Source organism: Mirounga angustirostris, unplaced genomic scaffold, assembly GCF_029215605.1.
Source record: "Mirounga angustirostris isolate CCGP_5_RB_7025 unplaced genomic scaffold, mMirAng1.0.hap1 SCAF_4, whole genome shotgun sequence".
Lineage (NCBI taxonomy): Eukaryota > Metazoa > Chordata > Mammalia > Carnivora > Phocidae > Mirounga > Mirounga angustirostris.
Window position 1 is genome coordinate 176,654,216 of NW_026991712.1, and position 15,971 is coordinate 176,670,186.

Genomic DNA, 15,971 nt, shown 5'->3' on the forward strand with positions numbered 1-15,971 from the left:
GCCTGGGTTGGGCCGGCAGGTGATGGGACACTGTATTTGCCACTGTGTGTGGGGGGAGAGCACTGGAGCTAAGGGAGCCCCGGGTCCCTGGATGGAGGGTGGTCTCCAGTCTCCCTTGCCCATTCCCTTGGGGCCTTTCCCACTGTGGGAGACAGCCCTGAACCTTTTCCTCTTCATTAGGCCCTACTCAACAAAGCCATCGAGGCCGCGTTGGCCGCCAGGAAAGAGTGGGACCTGAAGCCTGTTGCAGACCGGGCCCAGATCTTCCTGAAGGCAGCAGACATGCTGAGCGGGCCACGCAGGGCAGAGGTCCTTGCCAAGACCATGGTGGGACAGGTGAGGTACCCGTGGGCGCAGTGGGGTGGGAGTTGGGGGAGGGAGGCTGTCCCACTCCATCCAAAATGGCAGCCATCAGCTGGGCTGCTTCTGGGTGCCAGGAGGTGCTCTGTGTGCTGGAGACTTAGGCCCCGTGCCGTCCTCCAGGCTCAGTCAGACCTCCGCAGCCCTCAGGGTGGGCTCTCTGACACCTCCAGCAGGTCACTCCAGGCTTACAAACCGCCAGGGTCTCTCTCTCACCGACAGTCATGTCCCAAGTCCTGTGCCCAGCACTCAGGGCCCTCTGTTTCCGGCCCGTGTCCAGCTCGCCGGCTGCTCTGCCCATGAGGTCACCAGTCTGGATTTAGCAGGATCCCTGGACAGTGCAGGCATCCCATCTCCCTGCCCGGCTTCTGCCTGGTGGCCCTGCCTGGAATGCTCACTCTCTCTTCTCTGTCCTGTGAACTCTTCCCTTCGAGCTCCAGCCCAGATATCACCTCCTCTGTGAGGCTTCCAGAATCTTCTCTGTCCAAGAGGATTCGTCCCGCCCCTATGCTCCTGTAGCATGCTGTTCGTTTGCCAGTTACAGCTCAGATCGTATTGGGTATAATGAGTTCCTGTGTGTTTGTCACCTCTCTACAAGCTTTTTGGAGAAAATAATCGAGTTAGCTGTTCTCCGTCTTACTGGGCCTTGCAGTACATCTCCCTGGAGTCAGAGAAGCTTTTTCGACTGAGTGCATGAGGAGTCAGGGAGTGGCACCAGCAGCCCCAAGTGGGGAAGGGAGCCCAGGGAGAAAGGGTTAATTTCGCCCTCCCTGGGGAGGGAGCCTTAGGCCCTCGTCCTGGGCCAGGCCAGCTCCCTGTCCTGTAGTGAGGGCCCCCTCTGCTGCACGGAGGTGGTATGACACCTCCTTACTGGCCAAGGGTCTCCTGATTCTCAGCGGCCCTTGGGGTGGTTGTAGGCTCCGCACGTGCTGGGGGAGCCACACACACTTGACGGCCAGATTAAGATGCCTTATTGCACTAAAGAGTCAGGAGCTTGTAGGAGGCGTGGTGGCCTCACAGAGCCAGGGCCAGAGCATCTTAGCTGCTATGGCTCCAGGTCCCAAGCAGGGTGACCACCACCAGTGACCCTGTGTGCCAAGGAGGGGCTGCCCTGATCCGGAGAAGCCCCATTCTTGCAGCCCAGAGGCCCTCCCCGACCCTTAAGTCTGTCGGGAGGAACGGGTTTGCTGTTGTCAGGCCTCCTGCTTCTTGCTCCAAATGTCCTAGTGGGGGCACCTGCTCACCCAGGGGGACGGAGCCACCAGCACCGTGGGCACCATGTCACCGTGGGCACACGGTCAGTATTGGAAAAGTGCCGGCGGGAGGCGCGTCTGTCGCCGCTGACCGTCTGGCTGTCGGCACAGGGTAAGACGGTGATCCAGGCGGAGATCGACGCGGCGGCTGAGCTCATCGACTTCTTCCGGTTCAATGCCAAGTTTGCCGTGGAGCTAGAGGGGCAGCAGCCCCTCAGCGTGCCGCCGAGCACCAACAGCGTCGTGTACCGGGGACTGGAGGTACCCACTGGCGGTGGGGTGGCCAGGAGCCTGCAGGAGGAAGCCTCGAGCTTGGCCTCACTACCTCCCCCTCCCCCTTCCCCAGGGCTTCGTGGCGGCCATCTCCCCCTTTAACTTCACGGCGATCGGCGGCAACCTGGCGGGGGCACCGGCCTTGATGGTAAGATGATGACCTTGATGGTAAGAGGATGACCTTGGTGGTGAGATCAGGCGGGGGCGGGCGGGGCCTCTCATTCCTGCCTCCGCAGACGACAGCCACCCCGAAAGGCAGAGGCAGTGTGGGCTCCCCCCGCCAGAAAGGCTTTGGGATCCGAGACTGGTTTGGATCCCAGCTCTGCCCCGTGCTGGAGGATCCCCAGGAAAGCCCCCAAACTTCTGAGGCGGTTTCTTCCTCCTCCTCGAAGTGGAAATCTAGGAAAGCCCAGGGTACAGGGTTGTGGGGAGCAAGTGAAGCTGTGTGTGGGACACGTGCATGGGACACGTCTGGCCTGGTGCGGGCTTCGTGTGCAGGGAATGTTGATGGTGATGGCAGATCGCTTTCCAGCGCCTACTGTGTGCCCTGCCAGAGATCTGTCAGGTCTAGGAAACGACCACACAGTAAGGGTTCGGGCTTAGCTTCCAAGTCCCTGGCTCCTCTGCCCTTGTCAGGGAGAGGGTGGCCGCCATCCTCATGAGCTCCCGCCGAAGGGGGTGATGCAGCCCTGCCCTTAGAGGGCCTGGGTGGCTCGTGGGGCACCAGGAGGAAGGCTGGCAGGTGGTGGGGGCCTGGGCCCCACATGGGGCGGCTGGCTGATCTCAGGGATGCTCCTGCCCAGGGCTGTCCTTATGCATCTGTGCACAGATAGACACGCACATACCCAGGTGCCCACGTGTCCTCAGCCAGGACATGTGTAGAGACAGGCCCGTGAGCCCTTGCCGGCCATGCTCAGTGAGTGCGCAGCGACGTGGAAACACCCAGAACAGACCTGCCCGAGGGGCGCTGGCAGGACCAGTTGGTACAGGCTTCCAGAAGAAGGGGGCCGTGGCCAGAGTGTGGGAGCAGTGGGGGCAGGGTGTGGTCCCACTGGCGAGGGTTTTTAGAGCACAGTGCCCGACACCTGGAGTAGTGGGGACATCCCGGCCTCCTGGGGGGCCTGGTGGCTCCACGTGAGGGATGGCTGTGCTTCAGGATGAGGGAGGGGGGCAGTCGGGTGGTGACCCCTGGCCTTGTGAGTCATCACCGTGCCTCCTGGGCAGGGCAACGTGGTCCTGTGGAAGCCCAGCGACACGGCCATGCTGGCCAGCTATGCCGTCTACCGCATCCTCCGGGAGGCGGGCCTGCCCCCCAACATCATCCAGTTTGTGCCAGCCGATGGGCCCACATTTGGCGACACTGTCACCAGCTCGGAACACCTCTGCGGTATCAACTTCACAGGCAGCGTGCCGTAAGCCCCTGGGGTGGGGTGGGGTGGGGTGGGGTGGGCCAGGCGGCATGGGGACATTCCCCAGGCAACCGCCTCATGACCTCTGTAGGAGCCGGAGGTCAGGCACTGAGCATACCCACTGACTCACTGTGTGTCCATGGGTGGCCCACTTCACCTCTCTGAGCCTTCATTTCTTGACCTGCTCAACAGGAATATGGTCCCTGCCTCGCAGAGTAATTGTGAGGCTCCAGTGGGTTAAGAGGAAGAACTTCACAGGCTGGAAGCAGCCTACAGACATTCGGTGATGTCAATGTTGGTGCCACCTCTGTCACTGGGAAGGGCACAAGGGAGCCTGGAATGAATTGGAGGAGAGTCAGGAAGGCTTCTTGCAAGAGGTGGTATCTAGGCAGAGGAGATAGCCAAGCAAAGAGGGGGTAGGGAGAGTGCTGTGGGAGAGGGAGCAACACGTGCAGGGCCTCGAGGCTAAAGCTCTGTGCTCGGGGAGCCGGGGGTGGTTCCGTGGGGCTGGAGTGTGGGGTGCTGGGACCGAGGTAAGCATGTGGGCAGGAAACGGTTCGATCGTGACTGCTCGTTTATTCAGTAATGAGCAGGTGTATGTGTCCAGTGAACGTGTGGACAAGTCCTGGTTCTTGGGGAGTTTAGTCCCGTGACTATAAGACCCTATGAGCCCACAGAGGTGTCTAGACTTTATCCGGAAGGTGACTGGGAGCCACAGAAGGTTTTATACCCAGGGTGTGCATGAAGCAGCTTTATTTCAAACAGAGGCTGCAGATGGTCGTTCTCTAGTTGAACCTGGCAAGTGGCTCTACTTTGGCTCCTTGTACAGTTGGGACGGTTTCATGCAAAAATCTTTTTGAGATCTCAGGCTGCTTTTGAGAACCTGCCCCTCTGGGCCTGCGTGTCCACGGGGCACCCCTGGCTAGAGGTGGGGATGGAGTGCTCTTCGATCCTTGGCAGCCTCACAGGCGCTGGGCCTCTGCGTACCTGGTCCTTCTTTCCTGGTCTGGCGCCGTGGGGGCCTCTGCATTCTCAGCCTCTGTCCCGGATGGCCACTCTGGCTGCTTTGTGGACAAGTCACCAGTGGCCAGAAGCAGGAGAGTGGTGAGGAGGCTGTCCACGTCCAGGAGGGGACAGCAGAGGCCTGAACCAGGGTCGACGGTGGGAGTGGATTCAAGTGAGCAGGTGGCAGGGAGGCGTGATCACGTGTCCGTGGGATTGGATCAGTGGATGGGGCGGGGGTCCGTGGGAAAGTCTAGGCTCTGGGCAGAGGGGTACCTGGAAAGCGTGGGTGAACATGACAAGTCACCTGCTGGTCACTTTGTGAGGTGCCTCACGGTCATCTGAGTGGAAAGGTCCGGGGTCTGCACTAGGGGGGGTCCTTCCTGGTGTCCCTGGGGACACCTGTGGTGGCTTCCAGTCTCCCTCGCCTGGCCTCAGGCTCTCCTACCCCCCTTCCCAGGATTTGCCGGGTGTGATGGAGGCATTAGAATTGCTGAGGAGGACCATTTTCCAGAAAGGCCCACTCTGCCAGTTCAGGCCCCATGGGTCCCTGCCTATTAGCGGGCGGAGCGGGCCTGGCCCCCATTTGCCATGCTCTGATGAGCAGCGGGCTTAAAGGTAGGAAAGTCATAAATTAGTATTAGCTACTGTGTCGCAGGCTCCCTGGTGATTAGCATTTTTATTGTTTTGTGGTGCTGAGGTTGGTCACACTCGGAGCTTGGGAAGGAGGTGGGGGCCTGCACTCCCTCTCCCAGGACCCTCCTTGGTTTGGCCGCCGGAGCCGGGGCGCTGGGCTGGGGGCGCCCCTCTCAGACATGGCCGCGTCTGTCCCCTACCAGGCACCTGCAGCGTGTCTGGCACCGACCTAAGCACTTGACTCCCATTAGAGCGATCACAGAACAGCTCTGCCAGGTGGGAATGTTCTCTGCAGTTCCCAGATGAGGTGCACAATTTGAGGTTGAGTGATGAGTGCAAGGTCACATGGCCGTGAGTGTCGGAGTCGGGACCCCTGGCCTTGTCTGCATCATCTTGCCACCAAGCCTACCTTTGCTCCCTCCCCACGGGTCCCGAATGTAGCCTGTCTCCAGCTGCCCCCACCTACTCCATTCCCGCCCTCCAGGCCTCGCTCTGACCTCTGCCCCCACCTGCTGGGCTTTGGGGCCCCTTCCTCTAGTAGGGCCTCCTCCCCACCCCCCAGGACCCTCACTGTCCCAGGGGCCTGAGCCTCACTTCCTAATCCTTGCCCTGTCCTCTGCTTTCAGCACCTTCAAACACCTGTGGAAGCAGGTGGCCCAGAACCTGGACCGGTTCCGCACCTTCCCACGCCTGGCCGGAGGTAAGGGTCCCTCTCCCGGCGCCCTCCCTGTGGCCCCTGGGGACCCCTTCCTGACTGTCATGGAAGAGGAAGAGGCAGAGGTGATGCCCCCATAGAGGGGGGTAGCCCTGCAGGAGCTGAGCAGTGAGAGGCCTTAGGGGCGGAGTCTCAGCTCTGCTAGATCCTGGGGCTTGTGCCCTAGAATGTGCAGTTGTTCGTTCATTCATTCATTCATTCTTCATTCAGCAAATAAAATATTAAACAGCTACGTAGGCACTTTCTGGGCACCAGGGATGCCTTGATGGCGAGAGACGCAGACCCAGCCCTCAGGAACTTGTGTTCAGTAGAAGGAGGCAGACAGTGGGCACACGGATGATGTGCAGAATCCACGAGAGAAAGGAGGCATGCAGAGGCCCCGGGACCGGGCGCAGTGGGTGATCTAGGGTGGCCGGCTGAGTGGCTCTCTCCTCAAGGAAGGAGCCTTTGAGCTGAGACCTGGATGCAGGGTGGAAGCCAGTCAGCCTCGCAAAGACCTGGGAGGCAGAACCGTGCAGGCCCCGGTGCTGTGCTGTAGAGCTTTGTGTGGTGATGGAAATGCTCCGTGTCTGCTGTCCGGGCCGGTGGCCGGTGGTCGGTGGCCACGGGTGCCTGTTGAGCACTTGACAGGCAGCTGGTGTGACCGAGGAAGTGAATGGCTTGTTTTGCTTCGTTTAAATCAGTGTGAATGTAAATAGCCACGTGTGACTGGCGGCAGCTATTTACCGAGATGGAGGCAGAGGGACCTGCAGGTGCGGAGGCCACGAGGTGGGAATGAGGCCAGTGTAGGTGGTGTAGGGGGCGGGGGCCGGACGGCCGGGGGCCCGAGAGTTCAGCAAGGCTGGAGCTTACTGAAATATTACTAAGTTTCCCACAAAGAAACACCTGCAAGGTCAAGGAGATTTGCTGTGTTGAAGCAAAACAGATTCCGTGTCTGCAGGACTTCCCAGAGCCTTTAATGCTTTTAAAGGCATGAGGTATCTTCAGGAGCAAGGACTGATGAGTGTTTCCCAAACTCTGTGGCTCATAGAACCCCATTTTTGCGGAGGCCCCCATGGACCAAGATTTTTTGGGAGAGGGCTGAGCACATAAGAGAGAGGGCCGTCCAGGGTCACACAGCAACTGCAGAGCGGGGGCTGGTGGCTCAGGGTTCTTGCTCCTGTGGATGATGTGGGGCCCGCGGGGAGACTGGATCCACTCCTGAGCTGGTGGGCGCTCTGATTTGGGGTCAGGGAAGGTGCGCCCTCAGCCACTGTGGCATCTCTACCCCAGTCCACCCTTTACAAGGTGGGAGCAGCGAGCTGTCTCTGGGTTTCTGTTCTCTGCCCCCTTCCTGCTGTGCTCTGAGGGAGGGAGACCACCACTTCTCTACCACCTCCCAGCCTCCAGAATTAATCTCTCTGTGTTTTCTTTTCTTTTCTTTTTTTAAGTTTTTATTTATTTAAGTAATTTCTATGCCCACCTGGGGCTCGAACTCAGAATCCAGAGATCAAGAGTCGCACGCTCTTCTGACTGAGCCAGCCATGCACTGTTTTCTTGTCTTTAAAAATGCGGATGATAACAGGGTTGCTTTGGGGCTTTCATGAGACAAAGCAGGAAGTGCTTTGAGTAGAGCTTGGCAGGTGGTTAGTGCTTTGTGACCGGGAGCTGCTGGTCACTCGTGTTTCACGGAGGGAGGAAACCAGGGCCCAGGGGCTGAGAAAATGAGGGGGGTGGTTCACTGCCATGAGTAGGAAGAGGGACCAGCCCTGGTAGCCGACACGGAGTGGAGCCCCTCCCTCTCCTCTCACCGGGTTGGGGGGTCAGGAAGGCGCCAAGAAAGCTATGCCTGCTTCTGGGAATGGATTGGCTCCTGGGAGCCTTGGGTTCTGGTCCTTCTGTCTTGATGGGAGCACCCCTGCCCCAGCCTCAGTTTCCCCAGCTGTGGGGTGGGAGATGGGCCTGGCTCGCTGGCTTCCGGGGATGGGGCTGCGCACACCCGCACACAGGTGCAGGTGGGGCGGCGGGCGGGCCGGGAAGCCGGCTCCCCTCACGCCCCCCTCCCCTGCAGAGTGTGGGGGGAAGAACTTCCACTTCGTGCACCGCTCGGCCGACGTGGACAGCGTGGTGAGCGGGACCCTGCGCTCGGCCTTCGAGTACGGCGGCCAGAAGTGCTCAGCCTGCTCCCGCCTGTACGTGCCGCGGTCGCTGTGGCCGCAGATCAAAGGGCGGCTGCTGCAGGAGCACGGCAGGATCAAAGTGGGCGACGTGAGTGGCGCGGCCTCCCCGCCGCGGCCCAGCGGGTGGCTGATGGGATTGGAGGCTCCTGGGCAGTGTGCGGGCCGGGGCGGCAGGGGCCGGGGGGAGCTGTGCGGGGCGGGGGCTCCCTTTGTCTCTGGCCTGCGGTGACTCCAGTTCTTCTGGTGCCTCCCTCGCCTCCAGCCAGCAGAGGATTTTGGGACCTTCTTCTCCGCCGTGATTGATGCCAAGGTACAGGCAAGAAGCAGGCGTTCCTGGGGGGCCGGGCCCTGCCCCGGGTGGGCGAGGGAGGAGGAGATGTGGGGGCCTTGACTGGGGCCGACGCGGCCCCACTGCTTCCGGCAAGGCAGCCCGATGGCCACACGGACGCCCCCACCCCGTGCTTTGAAACCAGCAGAACCCTCTGTAACCAGACAACTTGCTTCCCGCGCATCCCGCACCCAGGCCGGACAAGCCCCCACTAAGTGTAGGTCCACACGCGCACGCAGACGGGCCTGCAGGGCTGCGGCATGCTCCCAAACACGTGTGCATGCGTGTGCCCACGAACACACTGATTGGGTGTGTAGGCAGGTGTGTGGGTCACCCGTGGAAGCAGACACACCCACACACACGCCTCCGTGCCTTCTCCGCCATGAACAGATACACCTCGTGCGTGCACACGTGTTCATGTGTATGTTCGTATGCGTATAGATGGCCGTCTGCATTCACACATGTATGTGCAACAGACGTGCATATAAACATGTTATGCACGAAGGCTCGTGGCCGTGCACATGCCTGTGTGTTGTTCCTGTAAGTTTAATTGTGGTTCTCCACACACACACACACACACACACACACACTCTCTCTCTCTCTCTCTCTCTTTCTTTCTCTCTGTCTCTCACATGGGCGTGCGTGTCTGCCCTTGTTTCTGCCATGGCTTAGCCGGACCCTGGCTTTGCCCTCTCCCCACTCCCTGTTCCAGAATTTGAGCCCTTCAAGGACAAGTGTGTTGGGGGCACCGCTGTTGGGAATGGCGTCCCAGCCGGTCTGTGACACCCCCTCCTTCCCACCCATCCCAGTCGTTCGGTCGCATCAAGAAGTGGCTGGAGCACGCCCGCTCCTCACCCAGCCTCACCATTCTGGCCGGGGGCAAGTGTGACGACTCTGTGGGCTACTTCGTGGAGCCCTGCATCGTCGAGAGCAAGGACCCTCAGGAGCCTATCATGAAGGAGGTGAGCGGGGCGGGCAGCCTGGGACACAGACGTCAGTCTCTCCCCCGAGCACAGCGCACACGGGACCCTTGTGTGGCTTCCTTCTTGTGGTGCTATCCCGTTTCACAGATGGGAGTGTGAGGTTCTGGAAAGGGAGCGTCTCGTTCCCAGTGAGAGCAGAGCCAGGCCTTGAACTCAGGCCTCCTGACCCCAAATCCAGGGCTTTGTCCTTGACACTGCTGAGCCTGGCGGTGTCCTAGCACTTCCACGGCCTGTGGCAACAGCTGGGCCCTTGACTGAGAGGAGAGGGTGTTAGCATTCCCATCTTACAGATGAGAAACTGAGGCTCCGAGGGGTCGAAGCTCTTGCCCAGGATGACGGTGCAGGGGTGGCCAAGGGGACCGTGATATTGCCGGGCAGTTCCTGTGCCAGTTGCTGCCAGGAGTCTTGCTCTCGGGTGTGGGTTTGGCTGGCACCGAGGGCCAGAAAGCCTCCTGGGATCTTCTGCCAGGTTGGGATGGGGTCTGCGGGGCAGGAACCGGGTGTGGCTCCCTCCTGAGGGAGCCCGGCGGGAGGTGCCTGGCCTTCTCGCAGGTGCTGAGCTGGGGACCGAGGCGGGGGGACAGCGAGAGGCAGAGGCCGGAGCAGGGGGACTGGGAGGCCTTGGGGCTCCGGTCCAGGTGGGGTCTGACCCTGGGGCTTCTGTCTCAGGAGATCTTCGGGCCCGTGCTGACCGTCTATGTCTACCCGGACGACAAGTACAAGGAGACGCTGTGGCTGGTCGACAGCACCACCAGCTACGGCCTCACGGGGGCAGTGTTCGCCCAGGATAAGTGAGCGGCCGCTGCCCTTGCGCTCTGGCCCGGTGTCCTGCCCCACCCTGTCCCGCAACCACCCCCTGGACGGGGATCCTAGTACTAATGCCGCCCCTGCCCCTCTTCAGCCCTGACTGGCAGGGAGGCATCCCAAGCACGGGGACACAGAGGCAGCGGAACTAGATCTCTAGGGGCGGGGCCGCAGCCTACGAGCTTTTGACCAGCTCCCCTGGGTCCGATGGAGCCCCGCTCAGCAAGGTCATTGCCTCATGCTGCAGAGCAGAAAAAGTGGGCTCAGGGGCCAGGGGCTCACTGCTCATCTTGCAGAGGCCACATTTGAGCCAGGACGCCATGATCCTAAACCCTTTTCTTTTCCTTCCTCGGTGGACTAGCTGCTGCCCCGTCTGCCTCTAAGAGGGTGGAGATGAGATTGGAACCTGGGGGCAGGGTGGGGGCCTGGGGGTTCCCCCAGCTCCTGGGGGGCCAGGAATACTGGACAGGATGGGCCACTGAGTGCACGCAGCCTGACCCTCACCCTCCCGTTCCGCTCTTGTAGCAGCCCTGTGAGGGAGGCATGCTAGCCACTTCCCAGAGGAGGAGGGGCTCAGAGGCTCTCAGACCCCGCCCGAGGGGTCTAGCGCCCCTGTGGCCCGGCCCCCGTCAGCCGGGCAGCCGGTGTGGGCTGGGCTGGGGGCAGGTGAGCCGGCTGCCCTCTTACCGCTGCCCTGCCGTGTAGGGATGTTGTCCAGGAGGCCACAAGGATGCTGAGGAACACGGCCGGCAACTTCTACGTCAACGACAAGTCCACTGGCTCCGTGGTGGGCCAGCAGCCCTTTGGGGGGGCCCGAGCCTCTGGTGAGTGGGTCCTCCTTTCCAGAGGGGAGGCAGGTTCTGTCAGGAGACTCTCAACCCCTCACGTCAAGGGTGTTAAGAGTAATAGCAAACACTGTGGGCCGGAGTTAAGGAAGGTAGAATTCTTCTTCCCATTTTACAGAGGGGTAAACTGAGGCACAGGGAGCTGGAGTGACTTGCTCAAGGGCACATGGCTAGGAAGTAGTAGAGCTGGCATTTTGGTTCCAGCACTCATGCCTTTTACCACCGTGCTCTGGGTCACCTCAGTGCAACTCCTCCTATTTACAAATGGGGAAACAGGCTCAGAATGGGGCAGTGACTCACCCTGGATCCCAGCTGCCTTGGTGCAAAGCCAGGGCCAGAACCCAGGGCTCCTGGCTCCCAGTGCAGTGCTCTCTCCACAGTGCTCCCAGACACCCCTTGGCAGGTGGGGCGCATGGACCCGGGGAGCGTGGGTCCTGCCTCACCTGACCTCCGCCTGAGCACGCTCAGGAAACCCTGGCCTCGTGGACACACTCGGTTTTTGTTGAGCTGCTTATTGCCTGTGCTGGTGTCCTGGTTAGTCTGTCAGCTCTTCCCACCCCTTCCCTTCTGCCTGGACTGCCCTATCTTTTCAGAGAAAAGCAGAGCTGTCTTTTCCACAGGAACCAATGACAAGCCAGGGGGGCCCCACTACATCCTGCGGTGGACGTCGCCCCAGGTCATCAAGGAGACCCACGAGCCTCTGGGGGATTGGCGCTATGCCTATATGCAGTGAACCCCGCTCGGTGCCTCTGCTGTCTGTCCGGACGGCTGACCTCAGTGCCCTGGTCCTGCTCCAGCCCCTTTGACCTGCTCCCCGTGGGACGGCCGCCTCTCCAGGGCCGAGACTGCCCGCTCTCCCTGACTGGGCTACATCCTGGCCTGTCCCACCCCTCGGGGGCAGGTACGGGCTCTGATTTGAGACCATGCTGGGGAGGAACAGGGCTGCCACCCCTTTATCGCGGCTGTCCTAGAGATTTCTATCTGGCAGGTTCTCCGCCTGTCTTCTTCTGCGCTGTGGCCCAGAGGCTTAGGGACCTGGGGAATGGCAATAGAGTGCCTCCCAGGATCCCTTACAGGACAGGGAAGCAGCTCTGGGCCCCTTGGCGAACCTGAGCATCCACAGAGTCTCCTGGCCTTGGCCTTGGCTCCTCCAGGGCTCCAGGATGAGATGTGACCTGGGGTGGCTGCGGGGCATGGGGGCACCAGCTGGCCTGGCCTTCTTTGGTCTGGGCTGCCCACCTTCCTCACCAGCAGTTGGCCCACGCCCACCTGGGCCAGCAGGTACCTGGGCCTGACCATATGCCTTAGACACTCGTGCGCCTTTCCCCAGGGCACCTGTGTTCTCCTGAGGCCCACGTGATTCCTGGCAGTCTTCGTGTGGTGGGCTTGGGGGGCCGGCAGAAGCTACCTGCCGAGGTGCAGGATTTGGTAGGCCTTCCCGTTTGGGCTATGGTTTTGGAAAACCCTGGGTGGGCCTTTGTGCCATCTATCTCAGCTTGCCATCAGCTCGCACCTCCCTGCCTGTGTTGGCCCAGGCTTTCCTGCAGGGGCTCGGCCCTCACAGGCTGTGGTAGAACAGGCCCGGGGAGACTGCTCCCACCTTCTCCCAGCCCCGAGAGCTGGCCTTGGGTTCCCGTCTGGCCTGGGCTGAGGATGGCCCACAGAACCTTCCCTCCTTTGCACAGAGGTGGCTCTGTGTGGACTGCCCCTAGGCGGCCTGTTATTCGACGTAGCCAGCTGGTGGACACTCAGAACCCCTGCGAATTGGACTGCAGGGGGCTGAGGATCAATAAGGGGTGACGTTGGAGGACAGTTTTTACGGGGCCCCAAGAGTCCTGGCCCTTCATCAAGGACAACTAGCAGGGGTCCCCGTGGGGCTGGCCCCGAGCACCATGGTTGCACACTGTGGCCCGCGACCCGGGGTCAGGCTGCCGGGGCAGAGCGTTAGTTCTGCCTGGAGAGGCCAGGGCGGTCGGCTGGGGAGAGGCGCTGGAGGTGGGCCTTGTTCTACTGGTGTGACACTGTGAGGTGGTGGTGTGATTCGCTCTGCTGCCGTCCTAATAAATACTTGTGACTTAATCAGATTGCTGGTCTTTCTGGTGGGGGTGGTGGGGGCTGGCCAGCTTCTTCAAACAAAGGCTGATATGTTGCTCATACGTCCTTCATGTCAAGAGTGCACAGCCCGCGGTGTGTTGGAAGGAAGGGTGGACGCTGATGTTGGGGAATATGGGCTGGAGGTATGGGAATTCGGGAGTCAGATGGGTTCAGATCCTGGCTCTCTGCCTTCAGAAAGTTGTGCAGCCTCCCTGATCTTCTCTCTCTTTATCTGTGAGATGGGGACTAATACACAAACACATGCACATGCACGCTGATTGTTGTGATGACTGAATGAGTTCATACAATTGTTCAGAACAATGCCAGGTACAGAATTAATGATTCAACCTTGTTAACCACGTACACATTGCAACAGCCACTGTTACTGTGTTGTGATGGTTAAGTTGATGTGAAAACTTGGCTAAGCTAACTTAGCTGGTGCCCAGGTATTTAGTTAAACATTCTGGATGTTTCTTTCTTTTTTTTTTTTTTTTTTTTAAGATTTTATTTATTTATTTGAGAGAGAGAGAATGAGAGACAGAAAGCAGGAGAGGGAGGAGGGTCAGAGGGAGAAGCAGACTCCCCGCCGAGCAGGGAGCCCGATGCGGGACTCGATCCCAGGACTCCAGGATCATGACCTGAGCCGAAGGCAGTCGCTTAACCAACTGAGCCACCCAGGCGCCCCTGGATGTTTCTATGAAGGTGGTTTTTGGATGAGATTGACATTTAAATCAGTGGACTCCGAGTAAAACCCATTGTCCTCCATACTGTGGGTGGGCCTCATCCAATCAGTTGAAGGCCTCAATTGAGCAAAGACTGACCTCCTTCAAGCAAAAAGGGATTCTGCCGATGGACAGCCTTTGGACTCAGCTGTGACTCTTCCCTGGGTCTTGACAGCCCGCTGGCCTACTCTGCTGATTCTGCACTTAACCAAGCCTAGAAGATGGTGCAAGCAGTGTCCTTACAATAAATCTGTGTATGCTGTTGGTTCTGTTTCTCTGGAGGACTGTGTTTTCTCACACAGTCACACGCTGCCGTGCTCCCATTTCACAGAAGAGGAAACGGGTGCAGGGGATGAAGGGGCTTGCCAAGGGTATGGTCTATCACTGGGACATAAAGCCACGCCTCTGGTTCCCAAACCCATTTGCTGTCCTCCCACCCAGATGTCCATACACAGCACTGACCTGCCTTGGAAAGACCTCAACTGGCCAAATGACGGGGGTGGGGGCTGGCGAGCAACCCCGGCCAGTTAGCCTGAGCCCACAGTCTGTGGGTCAAAGTCCACGTGGGCCGGCCAACGTGGAGGGGAAACTGGCCTGGCCTGCCTCCAAAGGACGTAAAAAGGGATCCTAGCCGCGTGACACCTCCCTGTCCCGGGGTTCATTGATCGGGGCTGTTGGTGGGCAGGATCCCAGAGCTGTGGGGAGGGGATGGAGACTCTGCCCTTTGGAGTGCCCCCAACTGGCTTCCCCAGGGGCTACCAGGGATTTGTGCCAGAGGGGGCTTCTTCACTCGGGGACAAAGGGCCGCCCCCAGAGGGCCCCGGCTGGAGCTCCCGGGCGGGAAAGGTGGTGGCTGCATTTGTAGGGGGTGCGTGGGGCCGGTTAGTGTCTTTGAGCAAATGGAGTGGCTTGCTCAGGCTCACATTGACACAGCAGAGTTAGCTTTATCTATCTGGTCTCATCTAGCCGACACTGACCTTACTGGCTGTTACCTGCCTTCTGTGGAAGGACTAGTAGACGTCACGCGGCTGGTTCGTAGGGGGGCCGGGGTTTGAACCCGGGGCTGGGTGCCCACAGCCCGTGCTCCTTGCCAGCCGCTCTGTCAGGTCCATGATTTCTAGCTGTTTCTTTTCCACTGCACCGCCCCCACCTGGTGCCTTTGCCTCCTTTCAACTATAGGGCCGGGGGAGGAGGGGGAGGCGGGGAGGCGGCCCCAAGCCCTTCCTTCCCTTCCTCCGCTCTGGCGCCCTGACTTGCGGCTGGTGGCTCCTGAGGGCCCGGTGCCCGCCCCCTTTGCATGGCCGCCCCTGTCAGTGCACGTGTCCGCAGGGGCCTAGGAGCCTCCTCGTTTCCCTGCAGTGGTCGGCGGCCCGGCCACCAGTCGGGCTCGGAGCGTGAACCATTTGACTGGGGCCGGATGTCCCTGCCACCAGTGTCCCGCGGGCCACCAGTCGGGCGAGTGCTCCAGGGAAATGAGGGGCCGCCTGGGCCGGCTCCTGGCCTCCAGGCTGACCCAGAGCCTCCGTGGGGAGTGGTTTGGGGGGGACTCAAGGAAGAGGCAGGGTGGAGACCCACCCTCTTCACAAGCTTGTGACTTCGTTTTCCTGAAACCACGGCGGGCGCAGTTCCTGCGTGTGGTCTGTCAGGAGCCACATTCCGTGGCTGCAGCCGTGGGCCAGGCCTTGTGCCACGTCTTCAGAGCCTCACCGCAGCCCCTGGAGGCCCCTCTGCTACTCCCTTCTTACAGATGGGGAGACTGAGGCATGGGTGGCTGAAGTAACCCGTACACCAGCCGATGGTCCCCATCTCCGCCTGCCAGGCCTGGTGTCAGGCAGGCCTGGGCTCCAGTCCCGTCTTAACCACCACCCCCTTCCCTGAGCCTTGGCCCCCACTCCCACCCTCAGACTTGGCATTTCTTGGTGAGCTGAGGATCACATGACACGGTCCCTGCAGACCGAGGTGCTCGGTGAATAAGAACCTGTTATGTTCCACCCTCCCCCACACCTTCATCCTGGATGCCCCGGGCGTCACCAAGCACCTGTCACTGGGCCAGTGGCTCCCGCCAGTTATCTGGGGCCATACAGGAGGCGGTATTCTTTTTGCCCCATTTCCCAGATGAGGAAACAGGCCCAGGGAAGGAAGACCCGCTCAGTAAGGGGCAGGGACAGAACTTTTCCTGGGGACCATACCAGCAGCCCCTGGTCCCTTCGCCCTGGTCCCTTGCAGGAACCCAGCAGCTTCTGGGTGGGAGCCACCCAGCGAGTGGGCGGCATGAGGCGTGGCTGTCACCATGGCTCCAGACACAAGCAGCCTGTCTTCACTCTCACTCAGGTTGTTGGCAGCCTCCCTGGGTGGTGGAATGGGTGCCATACACCCCCAGGTGCCCGA

General features: G+C 60.4%; 1 protein-coding gene across 1 annotated transcript in view; it reads left to right on the forward strand.

The window, feature by feature from the left end:
- ALDH4A1 (aldehyde dehydrogenase 4 family member A1) overlaps positions 1 to 12,846 on the forward strand; it is a 28,738-nt gene extending 15,892 nt beyond the window's left edge. The window contains exons 5-15 of the mRNA XM_045898578.3: positions 181 to 336; positions 1,725 to 1,874; positions 1,960 to 2,034; positions 3,111 to 3,298; positions 5,560 to 5,633; positions 7,699 to 7,895; positions 8,070 to 8,117; positions 8,945 to 9,097; positions 9,788 to 9,909; positions 10,628 to 10,746; positions 11,388 to 12,846. Of these exons, the coding sequence (XP_045754534.1) occupies positions 181 to 336; positions 1,725 to 1,874; positions 1,960 to 2,034; positions 3,111 to 3,298; positions 5,560 to 5,633; positions 7,699 to 7,895; positions 8,070 to 8,117; positions 8,945 to 9,097; positions 9,788 to 9,909; positions 10,628 to 10,746; positions 11,388 to 11,500 (1,395 nt within the window). The 3' untranslated portion in view covers positions 11,501 to 12,846. The remainder of the gene's footprint in view (positions 1 to 180; positions 337 to 1,724; positions 1,875 to 1,959; positions 2,035 to 3,110; positions 3,299 to 5,559; positions 5,634 to 7,698; positions 7,896 to 8,069; positions 8,118 to 8,944; positions 9,098 to 9,787; positions 9,910 to 10,627; positions 10,747 to 11,387) is intronic.
- The last annotated feature ends 3,125 nt before the right edge of the window (positions 12,847 to 15,971 follow it).